Source organism: Scyliorhinus canicula, chromosome 9, assembly GCF_902713615.1.
Source record: "Scyliorhinus canicula chromosome 9, sScyCan1.1, whole genome shotgun sequence".
NCBI lineage: Eukaryota > Metazoa > Chordata > Chondrichthyes > Carcharhiniformes > Scyliorhinidae > Scyliorhinus > Scyliorhinus canicula.
Window position 1 is genome coordinate 106,137,455 of NC_052154.1, and position 18,827 is coordinate 106,156,281.

The window sequence follows — 18,827 nt, forward strand, 5'->3', positions numbered from 1 at the left end:
GATTTTTCAGCCGGGACTTCTGGGCCTGGACGAAGCATTGATGGGACAGCGCAACCACCCATGAAGACGCCAGTCGAGCACAAGAAAAGATGGACGATGAGATGACACATCCCATTATCCCAACAGTAGCTGCCATATTCAGCTATGGCAGCTACTGTTGGGAAAGTTAAGTCTTTAAAGTCCTGAAGTCTTTCAGTAGGTGAGTGAGGTAGTGAGTGGATGAATGGGTGAGTAGATGAGTGGATGAAGAATAAGTGGGTGAGTGTCTGAATAGGTGAATGGATTAGTAGTTGCCTGAGTGAAAGGGTGAATGAATGATTGGATATATGGATGAGTGAGTGGCTAAGTGGGTAATTAGGACATAACTGGGACATAAATAGGGAGAAGGGTGGTTGTGTTGGCTGGAAACATAGAAAATAGGAGCAGCAGTTGTCCATTTGGCCCTTCGGACCTGTTCAGCCATTCAATATGATCATGGCAACATAATCAAGGAAATATGATTGATCGAGGAAAAATGATTGATCCATGACATGCGGAAGTACACTCCATGGTTCAGGGCATGAATTGCATGGTGCAGAGCATTAACTGCATGAGACAGGCACTTGTGAGCATCCACAAGTGCCAGAGGACAGCAAGGTTTCTGTATCTCACTTTAACTGCTCTGTATCCATGGGGGATCCCAGGGGCCCCCAAGCACTCACAGGGAGGAACTCAGACAACAGGGCATGGTAGACTGCAGGCTGCCTCAGTTGTCGATCCTGGGGAAAATACCTCAACGTAGCGGTAATGTTAGAACATAGAACAGTACAGCACAGAACAGGCCCTTCGGCCCTCGATGTTGTGCCGAGCAATGATCACCCTACCCAAACCCACGCATCCACCCTAATTGTAACCCAACAACTCCCCCCCCTTAACCTTACTATTAGGACACTACGGGCAATTTAGCATGGCCAATCCACCTAACTCGCACATCTTTGGACTGTGGGAGGAAACCGGAGCACCCGGAGGAAACCCACGCACACATGGGGAGGACGTGCAGACTCCACACAGACAGTGACCCAGCCGGGAATCGAACCTGGGACCCTGGAGCTGTGAAGCATTTATGCTAACCACCATGCTACCGTGCTGCCCAAAGGTTAAAGGTAGGAAGGTTAAGAAATTCTAATCACAGTGTGGGAATAAGTGATGTTAGGCACGATAAAATAATGAGCACTGAGTAACCATTCTATAATGTATTATATATTGTCATGTGAGAGTACCTTTAAGAAATGGGTGTTTTTAATAAAATAGTTGTAGTGGATGCAGCTTTAAGAAATGGCCGTTTATCAGTGATGACAGAGTGCGGGTGAAGCTGGGCTGTCTGCCTGCTTTTACTTTCGCTTTGGGCTGTCTGCTACAGAGTGAGTTTAGTTTCACTTTGCAGACTTGGAGCTGCCTCCAGCAAGACAAGGTGTGTTTCTGATTTCTTTCTGTATGAAAGGAATGTCTTCAGATCACTGGCTAATTGAACAGTGATAGCTGCTCTCAGTAATGAATTTAAACCTGATTTCTGTGTTAAAAAGGGTCTTTTGTCTTATGGATGTTAATAAGGAAAGATTAAGGTTTATTTATCGAATATTGTATCTGTGGGGAGGATTGGTGTTGATAGTTGTCAAGATGTTTACTGTGGATCGATAAAGTGTTAACTGGTTTCAAAAATAAACATTGTTTTAATTTAAAAGTACTGTGGAGTTCTTTTGCATCACACCTGCAGAGTGGGCACGTGTGATCCCCATAACCACAATCTATTCAAAGTTGTGAGTCAGGTGAACTCAATGATACACTTTGGTGTCCTCTAAACCCTGGCACATAACAAATTGGGGGCTCGAGGGGGATAAAAGTCTACCTATTCGATTTGCTTAGTGAACTTAAAGACAGTGAGAGGTGAGCATATTGTGGATGCATTTCAGGTGTGGTATTCCTTTTTAAGTAGGAAGTGTATTGTGGACAATGGCTCTTTCAGAGGTTCTGAAGTTTTTGGGGGTGGGAGAATCGCGGGAGTGCCGGGCGATTCCCGCCACGCCACCCTGGCACCCGTTTGTAGCAGGCGAGCGATGATTCTCCGGCCCTGATGGGCCGAGTGGCCTTCCCAATCCGACGGGTTCACGCCGGCGCTAACCACACCTGGTCGCTGCCGGCATGCACAGTGCATGAACGCTGTGTGTGTGGCCTGTGGGGGGAGGAGGGAGGATCGAGGGAGGGGCGCTCAGTAGGGGTCTGGCCCGCGATCAGTGCCCACCGATCGGCGGGCCGGCGTCTCTAAAGGATGCACTTTTTCCTCCACTGCCCCGCAAGATCAATCCTCCATGTCTTGCGGGGCGCCCGCGGGGAGGACGGCAACCGCGCATGCGCGAATTGGCGCTGGCCAACCTGCGCATGCGCGGGTGACGTGTAATTTACGCGGCGCCGCTTTCAAGCGGTGCCAAGGCCCGACGCGCAAAATTGACACGGCACCGCTCCTAGCCCCCTGGGGGTGGGAGAATAGGGGGCGAGGAGCAGCCTCCGACACCGGACTGAAACACTGCGGTTTTCACTCCGGCATCGGTACTTAGTCTCCCGATGGGAGAATTTCGCCCATGAACTCCGAGATCTCTCTGCTCCTCCACAATCTTCAGAACCTTGCCGTTAGCCCTGTAATCCGCATTCAAAATTGTCCTACCAAAATGAATCAGCTCACACTTATCAGGGTTAAACTCCATCTGCCACTTTTCAGCCCAGCTCTGCATCCTATCAATGTCTCTTTGAAGCCTACAACAGCCCTCCACATTATCCATTACTCCACCAATCTTGGTGGCATCAGCAAATTTACTAACCCAAACTTCAACTCCATCATCCAAATCATTGATAAAAATCACAAATAGCCGAGGACCCAGCACTGATCCCTGTGGTACACCGCTGGTGACTGGGCTCCAGGATGAAAATTTACCATCTACCACCACCCTCTGTCTTCTATGTGATAGCCAGTTACTGTTCCAATCGGCCAAATTTCCCTCTATGCCATGCCTCCTTACTTTCTGCATTCGCCGACCATGAGGCACCTTATCAAACTCCTTACTAAAATCCATGTATACAACATCAACTGCTCTACCTTCAACTATATACTTAGTTACCTCTTCAAAGAATACAATCAAACTTGTGAGGCAAGACTTATCCCTCACAAATCCGTGCTGACTATCCTGGATTAAGCTGTATCTTTCCAAATGATCATAAATCCTATCCCTCAGGACCCTTTCCAATAAATTACCGATGACCAAAGTGAAACTAACCAGCCTATAATTCCCAGGGTTATACCTATTCCCTTTCTTGAACAAGGGGACAACATTCACTTCTCTCCAGTCTTCTGGCACTATTCCTGTAGACAGTGAGGACATAAAGATCAAAGCCAAAGGCTTTGCAGTCTCATCGCTCGCCTCTCAAAGAATCCTAGGATATATCACATCAGGCCCAGGGGACTTATTTATCCTCAGGCTTCTCAAAATTTCTAACACATGTTCCTTCCGAATATCTACCTCCTCCAGCCTACCAGCCTGTATCGCACTATCCTCCTCAACAACATGGCCCCTCTCCTTTGCGAACACTGAAGAAAAGTATTCATTTAGGGCCTCTCCTATATCTTCAGACTCCATTCATACGTTCCCACTACTGTCCTTGACCGGCCCTAACTTCACCTTGGTCATTCTTTTATTCCTCACAGAAGTGTAAAAAGCCTTGGAGTTTTCCTTGATCCTACCCGCCAAGGAGTTTTCATGCCCCCTCCTAGCTCTCCAAAGCCCTCTCGAGCTTCTTCCTAGCTATCTTGTATCCCTCAAGTGCCCTAACGAAACCTTGTTTTCTCATCCTTACATAAGCCCCCTTCTTCCTCTTGACAAGACAGTTAACCTCTTTTGTAAACCATGGTTCCCTGACTCGACTATTTCCTCCCTGCCTGACAGGGACATACCTATCAAGGACGTGCAGTATTTGCTCGTTGAACAAGCTCCACATCTCAATTGTGCTTATCCCTGACAGTTCCTGTTTCCATCTTATGCTCCCCAATTCTTGCCTAATCGCATCGTAATTACCCTTCCCCAGTTATAAACCTTGCCCTGCCGTATGTTCCTATCCCTCTCCATTTCTATAGTGAAAGTCACCGAATTGTGGTCACTATCTCCAAAGTGCTCTCCCACAACCAAATCTAACACTTTGCCCGACTCATTACCCAGTACCAAATCCAATATGGCACCGCCTCGTCGGTCTATCCACATATCGTGTGAGGAAACCCTCCTGCACACACCAAACTATTCCATCCCCATCCAAACTATTCGAATTATAATGGTTCCAATCAATATTTGGAAAGTTAAAGTTACCCATGACAACTGCCCTGTGACTACCGCACCTATCCAAAATTTGCATTGCAATCTTTTCCTACACATCTCTGTTACTGTTTGGGGGCCTATTGAAAATTCTGAACAAAGTGATCACTCCTTTCCTATTTCTAACTTCAGCCAACACTAACTCAGTGGACAGATGCTCCTCAAACTGCCTTTCTGTAACCATTATACTATCCTTGATTAACAATGCAACTCCTCCCCCTCTTTTACCACCTTCCCTAATCTTACTAAAACATCTAAACCCCAGAACATCCAACAACCATTCCTGCCCCTGTTCTATCCACGTCTTTGTAATGGCCACAACATTGTAGTCCCAGGTACCAATCCATGCTTCAAGCTCACCAACCTTATTCCTGATGCTCCTCGCATTGAAGTAGGTAGATACACTTCAAACCACCTTCATGCTTGCAGGTCCACTCTTGTGACCTTGGTACCTTCCTTAGTACTGCACTACCGTCAACTTCCTGAACTCTAGCACGTTATCTCCTGGACGACAAATCAGTTTCCCATCCCCCTGCAAAATTAGTTGAACCCCCCCCCGGCTGAAGAGCTGTAGCAAATTTCCCTTCCAGGATATTGGTGCCCCTCTGGTTCAGGTGTAACCTGTACTGTTTGTACAAGTCCCACCTTCCCCAGAATGTGCTCCAATTATCCAAGTAACTGAAACCCTCCCTCCTACACCATCTCTGTCGCCAAGTGTTTAACTGCACTCTCTCCCTGTTCTTCACCTCGCTAGCACGTGGCACTGGCAGCAAACCAGAGATGACAACACTGTCTGTTCTGGCTCTCAGCTTCCACCGTAGCTCCCTGAATTCCTGTTTTACATCCCCATCCCTTTTCCTACCTTTGTCGTTGGTACCGATGTGTATTACAACTTGTGGCTGCTCCCCCTCCCCCTTAAGGATCCTGAAAACACAATCAGAGACATCACGGACCTTGGCACCCGGGAGGCAACATACCAACCATGAGCCTCTACCGTTGCCACAGAACCGCTTATCTGTACCCCTAACTATAGAGTCTCCAATAACTAATACTCTCCTGCTCTCCCCCTTCTCTTCTGAGCCACAGGTACAGTCTCAGTGCCAGAGACCTAGTTACCGTGGCTTACCTCTGTTGGCACCCCCCCCCCACCCCGCCGACAGTATCCAAAACAATATACCTGTTATTGAGGGGAACAACCGCAGTGGATCCCTGCACTGACTGCTTCTTACCCCCCCCCTTTTAAACGTCACCCAGCTACCTTCATTCTTAGGAGTAACTACATCCCTGTAGCTTCTATCTATAACCGACTCTGCCTCCCGAATGCTCCTCAGTTCATCTAGCTCCAGCTCCAGTTCCCTAACAGTCTTTGAGAAGCTGGAGATGGGTGCATATCCCACAGGTGAACTCAGCAGGGCCACTGACGAGTTCCTCATCTCGAACATCCTGCAGGAAAAACATTGCACTGCCCTCTCTGCCATCCTTTCCATTTATCCACTTGAAAATTACAGAGAGAAAAAAAAGCTTACTTGATTTCCACACTCCCCGCAGGTTAGAGGTGATGGAAGGGTGGAGAGATGAAAAGGAAAGAAAAGCTTACCTCACCAACTCACCACACAGTCTTTTTTTTTGGTTAGGGGCGGAGGATGGGTGGGAGACACTACCTGTGTAGTGTCTCTCCTCCGTTTGAACCTATGGCTCCTGTACTGTTTTAAAATCTCCGGCTCCTCTCCTGCGCTTTTAAATCTCTGGCTCCTCTTCTGCTTTTAAATCTCCGGCTCCTCTCCCGCACTTTTAAATCTCCGGCTCCTCTCCCACGCTTTTAAATCTCCGGCTCCTCCCGCTTTCAAAACTCTGGCTCCTCTCCCGCACTTTAAAATCTCTGGCTCCTCTCCTGCTTTTAAATCTCCCGCTCCTCTCCCGCTTTTTTGGGTAATGTTTATCTTGGGTAATGATATAGCTGGATTGCAGGTGGGAGAGATGCCTACTGTGGTTGATAAGCCAGTGGAAACTCAGACAACTGAAGTGTTGAAGGACTAATATCCTGGGATTTTTCCAGATTGTGTAGTAACAAGGTCACAAAGTCACAGGTTAAGACAAGAGGAGAAATCAAAAAGTGAAGATGAGGTTGCAGTTCAATCAGAAACGATTTTTGATCAGATGGTTGAAAAAGAACAAGAACAAATGGACGATGAGGCGGATATTTTTAGTTCAGGGAAATTGGTGGAGTTCCAACAGAAGGATATAGAAATAAAACGGATAAGAAAGCATACACAGAAGAGGAATCTGAGTGTATACCAGAGTGTTATTACCATAAAAGTGATCTCTTGATGAGAAAATGGAGACCTTTACATATGCAGGCAGATGAAAAGTGGGCAGACATTCATCAAGTAGTATTGCCGGTAGGGTATAGAAAGGACGTGTTGCGAGTAGCACATGAGGTACCAGTGGGAGATCATTTGGGAGTAAGGAAAACTCAAGCTAAAATCCAAAAACATTTTTATTGGCCTGGACTACATAAAGGTGTAGTTAAATTTTGTTGATCATGTCACACATGTCAAGTGATAGGGAAACTTCAAGCAGTAATAAAACCAGTGCCCTTAATACCCATTCCAGCATTTTAGGAACCTTTTACAAGGGTCTTAATTGATTGCGTAGGGCCGCTTCCGAAAACGAAAAGTTGGAATCAGTATCTTTTGACAATAAGGGATGTGTCTACTAGGTTTCCAGAGGCCATTCCTGTATGTAATATTATAGCTAAAAAGATTGTGGAGGAGTTGCTTAAATTCTTTATTAGATATCGATGCAGAAAATGCTGTTCCAATTAAAAAACATCCAAATAGACTTAACCCTTTGAAATTGGCACAGGTAGACAAAGATATTGAGGGTATACCTAAAAATTGCATAATTGAAGTGGGTTGCAGCCAATGGAGCTCACCCATAGTGATGGTACCTAAATCAGACTGTTTCGGTATGGACTATAGAAAGTGTTGCTAAATGTTGCTAAGTGTGCTTTACACTTAATTGCTCTGTTTTATTTTTTAAAAAAAATTTAGATTACGCAATTATGTTTTCCAATTAAGGGGCAATTTAGCATGGCCAATCCACCTACACAGCACATTTTTGGGTTGTGGGGGCGAAACCCACGCAGACACGGGGAGAATGTGCAAACTCCACACGGACAGTGACCCAGAGCTGGGATCGAACCTGGGACCTCAGCGCCGTGAGGCGGTTGTGCTAACCACTAGGCCACCGTGCTGCCCATTGCTCTGTTTTATAACCTTTGCTCTAGAGTCGCCAGGTGTCTTTATGATACCATCACGAAATTCAAGTTGAAGCGCTGATCAATAACTTAATACACCAGTTATTAAGGTTCAAATCAAACACATTTATTATATACACAGTCAATCGCTACTCATGCATAAAATACTACTCACTAGACTATTTCTAACACTAACAGGCCAATACGTAGCTTTGGAAAAGGGATCGACTAGGTCAGGGGAACAATTGGCCTCTCGTTCGAACCTGAGTCTGCAAGGTTCAAAGCTGGTATGGACTAGTGGTTAGGAGCGCCTATCTCATAGCGTGCGTTGACTGGACACTTACTTGGTTGGTGCAGCTGCTAGGCACGTCTCTCCGAGTTGAGAGTCACGGTCGAATTCTTTGAGAGCTGCCAAGAAGCTGTTAGGCCGGTCTCTCCTCGCTGAGAGCCAAATGCCAAGAAGAACAAATTGAACTTGGGGACTCTACTTTATAGTCCCCAGGGGCTTCGCGCCCTTTTGGGCGGACCCCGTACCTGGTTCCAAGTGATTAGACTGAGTTCTGATCACTTGGATCGATTTCTCCAATATTGGAGCTGTCCCTGATCGCTGGACGGTTCCTAAGTGTCCGTTGGCCTTCCTTTGTCTTGGCTCCTGTTGGCGCCGAGGAGTCTGGTTTGGTCTTGATTACTCTTAATGTTATCAATTGTTCCCGGGGATCGCTCATTACTATGCAGATGGTTTTTGGTTTCGAGTCTATCTGGGTTCTGCAAGTCCTAATATACAGGAAATTTCGCACCCGCTTGTTTTTCTGTCTTTGGCTGAATTTCCCTGCATTCTTAGCGAATCTCCATTTTAAAGTCGGGAAGTGGCCAACCCAGGTGGCTACAAAAGGTGTGTGGACTATAGAAAGGTTAATGCAGTTACAAGAATGGACTCTTATCCTATCCCATGTTTGGAGGATTGCATTGAGAAAGTGGGACAATCAGTTTTTATTTAAAACTGGATTTACTTCAAGGTCACTGGCAGGTACCTTTATCCGAAAGGGTGCAGGAGATTTCAGCTCTTGTGACTCCAGGTGGCATATACCAATTCAAAGTTATGCTTATTGGCATGAAAAACGCCACAGCCACATTTCAACGGTTAAGTAACAAAGTTGTTTCAGGATTACCCGATTGTGCGGTATGCATCGATGATCTGGTAATTTTCAGTCAGACATGGAAAGAACATTTAAAACATCTGATGGAGTTATTCGATCAACTTCAGAAGGCGGGTTTGGTGGTGAACCTTGCCAAAAGTGAATTTGGAAAAGCCCCAAGTCATTTTCCTTGGCCATACAATCGGACACGGCAAAATTGTCCACGGGATGTGAAACCAAAAGTTATTGGGGAGTTTCCAAATCCCTTGACACAAAGGGAAATGCGATTTATTGGCATGAGTAGATTCTACCGAAAATTTGTGCCAAATTTTACCCGTGTGGTTCTTCCATTGACGGACTTCCTAAAGAAGCGTAGCAAATTTAAATGGACAGCTGAGTGTCAACATGCATTTGACTGCCTGAAGGCTGTGTTAACCAATTCTTCTTCGTTGGAGAATTACAAGGGACTCTGTGATCAGATTGAACGAAAGTATCTGACTTTAAAGAGAAATGCTAAGGCGAAGAGAAATGGATGGATCATGCAGGGACCTTCTTGTTCAAAGACACTATCAATCAAGAAGGATTCCAGTTGGAGGAAGAAGAACTAAAATAGACCATGTTATTATAAATGTTTGCGTGTTTTGTTTTGTTAAAAAAAAAGTATATTCACTGTCAATATTTCTTAAAGGAAAGTGAAAAGGTGAAAAATGAAACCATCTTGAAGTTGATGGTTTATTTATTTTTTCTTGGGGGGAGGTGTCATGTGAGAGTACCATTAAGAAATGGGTGTTTATCAGATAGCTGAGGTGGGTGTACCTTTAAGAAATGGGTATTTATTGAATGGCTGCAGTGATGTAAGAATTTGGGTGGAGCTGAGCTGTCTTTCACTTTCGTTTTTGAGCAGGCACCTACAGGGTGTGTTTTAGTTTTGTTTTGAGAGCTAGACAGCTGCAGTCACAACAAGAAGGTGTATTAGTCTCTCTCTCTGCAATCTAAAGACTGTCTCCAGATCATTTGGTGATTTAAAAATAATACCTGTTTCTGTAGAGAAGTTAAACCTGATGTCTTTCTGTAAAAAGAGTATTTTGTCTTATGGATGTTGCAAGGAAAGATTAAGGGTTACTTATAGAATATTGTATCTGTGGGGATGATTGGTGTTGATAGTTGTTATGATGTTTTCTGTGGGTTGAAAAAGTGTTAACTGTTTTCATAAATAAATTGTTTTAATTTAAAAGTACTTTCGCTCTCTGTTGCACCACACCTGCAAAGTAGGCCCGTGTGATCCCCAAAACCACAATCTATTAAAAGCTGTGGGTCAGGTGAACTCCATGATACACTTTGGGGTTCTGTAAACCCTGGCCTATACCAGGGTAGGGGGGGGGGGGGGGGGGGCTCCTTGCTAGAGCAGTTGGAGAGGGTTTAAACTGATATGGCAGGGCAGTGGGAACCTATGTAAGGATTCAGAGCAGGTGGAATCAAGAACAAGAGAAAACATCAGAAAGGAGAATAAGAAAAGTGATGGACAGAGAAATCAAGGGCCTTTATCAGATAATGGCACTGTAGAAAATAGTTGGGAAGGAACAGGGTACGTTAAAAGGACTAGCCTTAAGGACTTGTACCTGAACACACGGGGCATTCAAAATGAAATGGATGAATTAGTTGCGCAAACTGATGTAAAGGGATATAATGTATTTGGGATTACAGAGGGATGGCTCCAAGGTGACCATGGATGGGAACTAAACATTGAGGATAATTCAGTTTTTAGGAAGGACAGACAGAATGGAAAAGGTGGTGGAGTTGCATTGCTGATTAAAGAAGATATTGATACAATATTGATGAAATAAATCATTACAGATGATGTGGAATCTGTCTGGGCTAATTAAGAAACGTCAAGGAGCAAAAAACATTCATCGGAGTGGTATGCAGTCCGCCAAACTGCAGTGGTAATGTTGGGAATAGCATTAGACAGGAAATTAGATATGCCTGTGATAAAGGAACATCTCTGATTATGGGTGACTTTAATCTGTATATAGATTGGGTGACTCAAATTAGTCACCGTACAATAGTGGAAGAATTTCTGGAGTACATATGGGATGGCTTTCTCGACCAGTATGTTGAGGAACCAACAAGGGAACAGGCCACTTTGGACTGGGTGTTGTACAATGAGAAAGGATTAGTTGGCATTCTAGTTGTGAGAGAACTCTTGGGGATGAGTAACCAAATATAGTAGAATTCTTTATCAAGGTAAATAGTGAGGTCGTTGATTCTGAAACCAAGGCCTTGAACCTCAATAAAGGTAACTATGATGGTATGAGGCATGAGCTGGCTATGATGGACTGGGAAACATTACTAAAAGGAAGGACAGTGGACAGGAAATGGCAGGCATTCAAGGAATGAATCTGTGAACTCCAAAAGTTGTTTATTCCTATTTGGCACAAGAGTAAAAAAGGGCCCTGTGGCCAAACCATGGCTTACAGGGGAATTTAGAGATAGTATTAGATTCAAGAAAAAACAATAGAGCTGAGGATTGTGAACAGTTTAAAATTCAGCAAAAGCAGACCAAGTGATTGATTAAGAAGGGGAAAATACAATTTGAAAGTAAACTAGCGGTGAACATAAAAACCGACTGCAAAAGTTTCTTCAGGTATGTGAAGAGAAAAAGATTAATAAAAACTAATGAAGGCCCCTTACAGTCAGAAACAGGAGAACTCACAACAAGGAACAAAGAAATGACCGAGGAACTAAATTTGTACTTTGCTTCTGTCTTCACAAAGAAAGGCAAAAATACTGTACCAGAAGTTCTGAGAAGCACAAGTTTTAGTGAAGAGTTAAAGGAAATTAATATTAGTAAATAAATGGTTTTGGGGAAATCCATGGGATTGAAGGTGGACAGATCTCCAGGGCCTGATAATCCTCCATAGTAATTAAGGGAATGGCCCAAGAAATAGTACATCTATTGGAGATCATTTTCCAAAATTCTTTGGATTCTGGAATGGTCCCTACAGATTGGAGGGTAGCGAATGTTGCCCTGCTCTTTAAAAAGTGAGGGAGAGAGAAAACAGGGAACCATAGACCAGTGAGCCTAACATTGGCAACAGGGAAGTTTCTGGAGTCCTTTATCAAGGATTTCATAGCACAGCATTTGGAAAGCAATGGTAATCAGACAAAGTCAGCGTGGATTTATAAAAGGAAAATCATGCTTGACAAATCTACCAGAATTCTTTGAAGCTGGAACTAGTAGAGTTGACCAGGGAAACCGGTGGTTTATTTAGACCTTCAGGACGTACGACAACGCAAAATCGCCGAGCAGAAACTTATAACCAAGTTCCATACACATGAGTACAGCCTCAACCGGGACCTTAAATTCATGTCACATTACATTCATCCCCCACCATCTGGCCTGGGCTTGCAAAATCCTACCAACTGGCCTGGCTTGAGACAATTCACACCTCCGGAAGTTGAAGCACTTGTCAAGAGGAAGAAGAAGGCTTATGTTAGGATGAGACATGAAGGTTCAGTTAGGGCACTTGAGAGTTACAAGTTAGCCAGGAAGGACCTAAAGGGAGAGTTAAGAAGAGCGAGGAGAGGACACAAATAGTCGTTGGTGGATAGGATCAAGGAAAATCCTAAGGCATTCTATAGGTATATCAGGAACAAAAGAATGACTAGAGTAAGATTAGGGCCAATCAAGGATAGTAGTGGAAAGTTGTGTGTGGAATCAGAGGAGATAGGGGAAGCGTTAAGTGGATATTTTTCATCAGTGTTTACACTGGAGAAATACAATGTTGTCGAGGAGAATACTCAGGTTCAGTCGACCAGGCTGGATGGAATTGAGGTTCACAAGGAGGAGGTGTTAGCAATTTTGGAAAGTGTAAAAATAGATAAGTCCCCTGGGCCAGATGGGATTTATCCTAGGATTCTCTGGGAAGCCAGGGAGGAGATTGCAGAGCCTTTGTCCTTGATCTTTATGTCGTCTTTGTCGACAGGAATAGTGCCGGAAGACTGGAGGATAGCAAATGTTGTCCCCTTGTTCAAGAAGGGGAGTAGAGACAACCCTGGTAATTATAGACCTGTGAGCCTTACTTCGGTTGTGGGTAAAATGTTGGAAAAGGTTATAAGAGATAGGGTTTATAATCATCTTGAAAAGAACAAGTTGATTAGCGATAGTCAACACGGTTTTGTGAAGGGTAGGTCATGCCTCACAAACCTTATTGAGTTTTTTGAGAAGGTGACCAAACAGGTGGATGTGGTGTATATGGATTTCAGTAACGCGTTTGATAAGGTTCCACACGGTAGGCTATTGCAGAAAGTAAGGAAGTATGGGATTGAAGGTGATTTAGCGGTTTGGATCAGTAATTGGCTAGCTGAAAGAAGACAGAGGGTGGTGGTTGATGGCAAATGTTCATCCTGGAGTTCAGTTACTAGTGGTGTACCGCAAGGATCTGTTTTGGGGCCACTGCTGTTTGTCATTTTTATAAATGACCTGGAAGAGGGTGTAGAAGGATGGGTTAGTAAATTTGCAGATGACACGAAGGTCGGTGGAGTTGTGGATAGTGCTGAAGGATGTTATAGGATACAGAGGGACATAGATAAGCTGCAGAGCTGGGCTGAGAGGTGGCAGATGGAGTTTAATGCGGAAAAGTGTGAGGTGGTTCACTTTGGAAGGAGTAACAGGAATGCAGAGTACTGGGCTAATGGCAAGATTCTTGGTAGTGTAGATGAACAGAGAGATCTCGACATCCAGGTACATAAATCCCTGAAAGTTGCCACCCAGGTTAATAGGGCTGTTAAGAAGGCATATGGTATGCTAGCCTTTATCAGTAGGGGGATTGAGTTTCGGAGCCACAAGGTCATGCTGCAGCTGTACATAACTCTGGTGCGGCCGCTCCTGGAGTACTGCCTGCAGTTCTGGTCACCACATTATAGGAAGGATGTGGAAGCTCTGGAAAGGGTTCAGAGGAGATTACTAGGATGTTGCCTGGTATGGAGGGAAGGTCTTACGAGGAAAGGCTCAGGGACTTGAGGTTGTTTTCGTTAGAGAGGAGAAGGCTGAGAGGTGACTTAATAGAGACATATAAGGGGCAGCAGGGTAGCATGGTGGTTAGCATAAATGCTTCACAGCTCCAGGGTCCCAGGTTCGATTCCTGGCTGGGTCACTGTCTGTGTGGAGTCTGCACGTCCTCCCCCTGTGTGCGTGGGTTTCCTCTGGGTGCTCCGGTTTCCTCCCACAGTCCAAAGATGTGCGGGTTAGGTGGATTGGCCATGCTAAATTGCCCGTAGTGTCCTAATAAAAGTAAGGTTAAGGGGGGGGTTGTTGGGTTACGGGTATAGGGTGGATACGTGGGTTTGAGTAGGGTGATCATGGCTCGGCACAACATTGAGGGCCGAAGGGCCTGTTCTGTGCTGTACTGTTCTATGTTCTATGTTCTATAGTCAGAGGGTTAGATAGGGTGGACAGTGAGAGTCTCTTTCCTCGGATGGTGATGACCAACACGAGGGGACACAGCTTTAAATTGAGGGGTAGTAGATATAGGACAGATGTCAGAGGCAGTTTCTTTACTCAGAGAGTAGTAGGGGTGTGGAACGCCCTGCCTGCAACAGTAGTAGACTCGCCAACTTTAAGGGCATTTAAGTGGTCACTGGATAGACATTTGGATGAAAATGGAATAGTGTAGGTCAGATAGGCTTCAGATGGTTTCACAGGTCGGCGCAACATCGAGGGCCGAAGGGCCCGTACTGCGCTGTAATGTTCTATGGATCTGTAAAGACTTAATTACCTGCAAATGCTCGCATTGATAGCATCGTATTGCATCTTTGACTTTGTCTATATATATGTTTCTGGAACATACCTCTTCATTCACCTGAGGAAGGAGCAATGCTCCGAAAGCTAGTGATTTGAAACAAACCTGTTAGACTTTAACCTGGTGTTGTAAGACTTCTTACTGTACGCAAGAGGCTGAGACCAGTGCAGTTCTGCCTTTCTACCACCAGATGGAGCTTTCACATCCATTTGAGAACAATGCAGCTCTGATTCCGGAATGAGCAGTTTTTCCTGGCCTGATTACTGCACAAGAATCTGGCAGTTTTATCACAAATGCTCCCACCTGAAGCTTCAATTCTTCAGCCCCTGACACACATAGTTCGAAGGTTACTAACCTTTGGGAAAATGGCTTGCATGTTGACATTCAGGATCTATTTCCCAGTTCTGATGACTGTCTATACTTCTTTAAACAAGAAAGTCTCTGACCAGACTAATAACCAAACTCTGCAATCTCGGACTTGACCCCTCCCTGTGCAGCTGGATCCTTGACTTCCTCACCAACAGACCACAATCTGTCAGGATAGGTAACAACACCTCCTCCACAATAGTGCACAACACCGGGGCCCCGCAAGGATGTGTGCTTAGTCCTCTACTGTACTCCCTACACACACGACTGTGTGGCGAGTTTCAACTCCAACTCAATCTGTAAGTTTGCGGATGATACGACTGTGGTGGGCTGTATCTCAAACAACAACGAATCAGATTACAGAAGGAAGATAAATCACTTGGTTGCATGGTGCACCAAAACAACCTCTCTCTCAATGTCGGAAAGACCAAGAAACTGATCATCAACTTCAGGAAGCGTAGCACGACACACACTCACATCTGCATCAATGGCTCAGAAGTGGAGATGGTCAACAGCTTTATGTTCCTAGGTGTCACCATCACAAACAGTCTGTCCTGGTTCACTGACATTAATGCAACAGTCAAGAAAGCCCAGCAACGTCTCTACTTCCGATGGAAGCAAAAGAAATTTGGCATGTCTGCATCGACTCTCACAAACCTCTACAGATGTGTGATAGAGAGCATGCTATCCTGCTGCATCACAGCCTCTTATGGCAACTGCTGGTCCAAGATCGCAAGACACTGCAGAGTATGGGGAACTCAGCCCAACGCATCACACAAGTTTGCCACCCCCACATTGATTCTATATACACCTCCCACTCCCAGGAAGGCAGATAGCATTATCAGAGACCACTTTCACCCAGGCATTGGCTTCTTCCAGACCCTTCCATCAGGCAGAAGGTACAGAAGACTGAAGACCCGCACATTCAGACATAGGAACAGCTTCTTCTCCACAGCTATAAGACTCCTCAACGACTACCCCTTGGACTGATCTGTTCCCTGTAAGGACATTATTCACGATCCCTATGCTGCTCTTGCTCATGTTTTTGCTTTGTTTGGCCCCTTGTTCCCCACTGCAACCAATCACTGTTTGTTGATGTACCATTGTCAATGTTCTCTGTTGGTTATACTTTGTCTACTATGTACGTACTGTATTCCCTCAGCCGCAGAAAAATGCTTTTCATTGTACTTCAGTACATATGACAATAAATCAAATCAAATCAGAGCATGGCATTCCAGTGTTTGCCTGCTGCCCACCACAACCTTTTGGCTTCACAACCTATTCTCCGCCCCATCGCCTTTTAATAATAATAATCAATTATTGTCACAAGTAGGCTTCAATGAAGTTACTGTGAAAAACCTCTAGTCGCCACATTCCGCCGCCTGTTCGGGGAGGCTGGTACGGGAATTGATTCTCCTGGCTGCATGATCCCGATATGCCTGCTCTTAGCAGCCGCAAGAGCTTACGTCCTACAAATGTTTCCTGAAAACTGCCCTGCTACTTAACTGTAAACTGGTTTAGCTCAAATTATTTTGGACTTATTTCAACTTATTTAGCAATATTTAAATTAGACCTGGTGGTTAAAATTCCCAAATGTGATCTGGTGGGTAGAAAATTAACTTGCCAGTGATTTCGCAACAATGCTGCTTGATGGTAAAATTTTATCTCCCACCCATCATGGCCCGCATGTTTGAGAAAGAAGTAATGTTCTTCATGATCAAATTTTTCAGTATACTTGATTCAGACCTGATACTTTCTTTTCACCAGCAGGACCCAAAAACAATAAACATCTTTGCGTTGGAAAGATCTACCCTCAATTTGTCCTGTTCTGGTTTTCAGCATAAGCCCACATCTAACTGGAAAATAAAATATATGAAAATATGTTATGACAAAATGTGCAGAAATACACAAATACATTTATAATTCAGCATGTAGGACTGCATTTTAAGAATATTACTGAATCTATAGCGGGCAGCAAAACCAGACGCTTGTAATTTCTGGTTGGAGGTGAATGTAATAAATAGTTCATTTCGACTTGACATCACAGCTGGATTCTCTGCACCACAAATTGGCCCATCAAGGATTCGTGAATGCTTATTGGCACCGTCATAAATATTTAACTGATCTGCGCTGCACCCTCCAAGTTCTCGTATCTTAAAGAAAGTAAATTCCAAGAGAATCTATAATAACAAAATGAAATCATGTAAGAAAAATTTGCAATTTCTACAGTGAACAATTATTGTATACAGTGGCACATTTCATCGAATCATCTTACTCTAATGTGATATTTGAGGCAAAGGTGATTTTTAGTTCAGATTAATGGGTACTTATTTCTGTTGTTAGAATGCACCTTGCTAATTAAACAAACATCTCGGGCGGGATTCTCCGTTTCAGAAAGTAAGGGCTGGATTCTCTGAATTTGAGGTTATGTCTGGAATATGTGTCTAGTCTTTTTTTTATAAATATTTTTATTCTCCTTTTTCACATTTTCTCCCAAATTTACACCCACCAACAATAAACAATAATCAGTAACGAATACAATCTCAATCCCCATATCAACAACAATCCCATCCTCCCACCAAACCTCCAAACAGCAGCCCACATGTTAACAAAAGCAAATAACGAAAAGGAATCAGGAATCACCCATAGTCACCATTAACACACACAGCCACCCTCCCCCCAACCCTCCCAACCCCCTAATGTTCGCTGTGATCCAATTCTCAAAAGTGCATAATGAATAATGCCCATGAATTATAGAACCCCTCCATCCTTCCCCTCAGTTCAAATTTGACCTTCTCAAGAGTCAAGAATTCCGGCCGCGTCAGATAGTGTCCCCCTGCAACCCCAATCACCATCACCGGACCACCCCCCATCAGTCCTCCCAGCCCCCATCAGTCCCCCCAGCCCCCGTCAAAGCCCGCCCGGCCAGCGGAACGGCTCCCTCCTGACTGTGGCGGCGCTGGACACAGTCCGCAGCTGCCACGCAAGGTCGACAGAAACTTAGAGCACAAGTGATCAACGCCGTCGGGAGTTCGGCCCATTGGGGGTGGAGCATTGGGGAGGACCTTCAGGTGATGGCCTGAGGCTGTCCCAAAGGCGTGCAGCGTACTCCTGATGCTGATTTTTTTGGAGGGGTCGGAGCCTCCAAAAATAGGCGCTGCTCCCGATTTCAACATCAAAAGGGATTCTCTGCCCGAACGCCGAATGCCATTTCGGCGTCGGCTAACGGAGAATCCTGAAACCTGAACTGAATAGGTGGTCTTCTGCGACAACTAAATTGGCACAGGTCCCAGAGCATTCATGATCCGTGAATGGGCTAGCACCGGAGCAACATGAAACTCGATTGATTCCAATGAAAAACAGTGTCCGATTTGCCGGGGTCAGAATTGACACTCGAGAGGCTGAGAAGCTGCAGCTGCATATTGGCACTCCGTTCCCCACACACACTCATCCCAGCCAACACGACGGCAGCACAAAGAGCGACACCTCGGTTCGCGGACACAGAGCTGGAGACCTTGCTGGACGGCGTGCAGGAGAGTCGGGCCACTCTGTTCCGCAGGATGGGAAAGATGCTCCCACCCCCTGACATTCACAAAGGCCACCAGCTGCCCAGCCCCTGTGTTGCACGCATCCATTGCCTAGTACTCACGCTTTCTGCATCCCCCCGCCACGCCAGGAAGTGACGTGTAACTGCAGAGAGAGAGAGGACTGGAGAGGACTGCTGGACCTGCGGCCCTCACCATCGTGGAGCAATGGATACTGGACCTGATCGGTTGGCATGGACAGAGGGCAGTCGCCGAGGCCGAAGTCCGCATCGGGCAAGCAAGTGAGCCCTCGCTGAGTTGTGGTGTCCATATGGCATGTGCAACATGAC

At 45.2% G+C, this 18,827-nt stretch overlaps 1 protein-coding gene across 1 annotated transcript in view; it reads right to left on the bottom strand.

The window, feature by feature from the left end:
- LOC119970934 (astacin-like metalloendopeptidase) overlaps nt 1-18,827 on the bottom strand; it is a 151,451-nt gene that overhangs the window by 15,627 nt on the left and 116,997 nt on the right. The window contains exons 8-9 of the mRNA XM_038806044.1: nt 16,911-17,133; nt 16,700-16,809 (exon numbers count right to left, since the gene is read on the bottom strand). Of these exons, the coding sequence (XP_038661972.1) occupies nt 16,700-16,809; nt 16,911-17,133 (333 nt within the window). The remainder of the gene's footprint in view (nt 1-16,699; nt 16,810-16,910; nt 17,134-18,827) is intronic.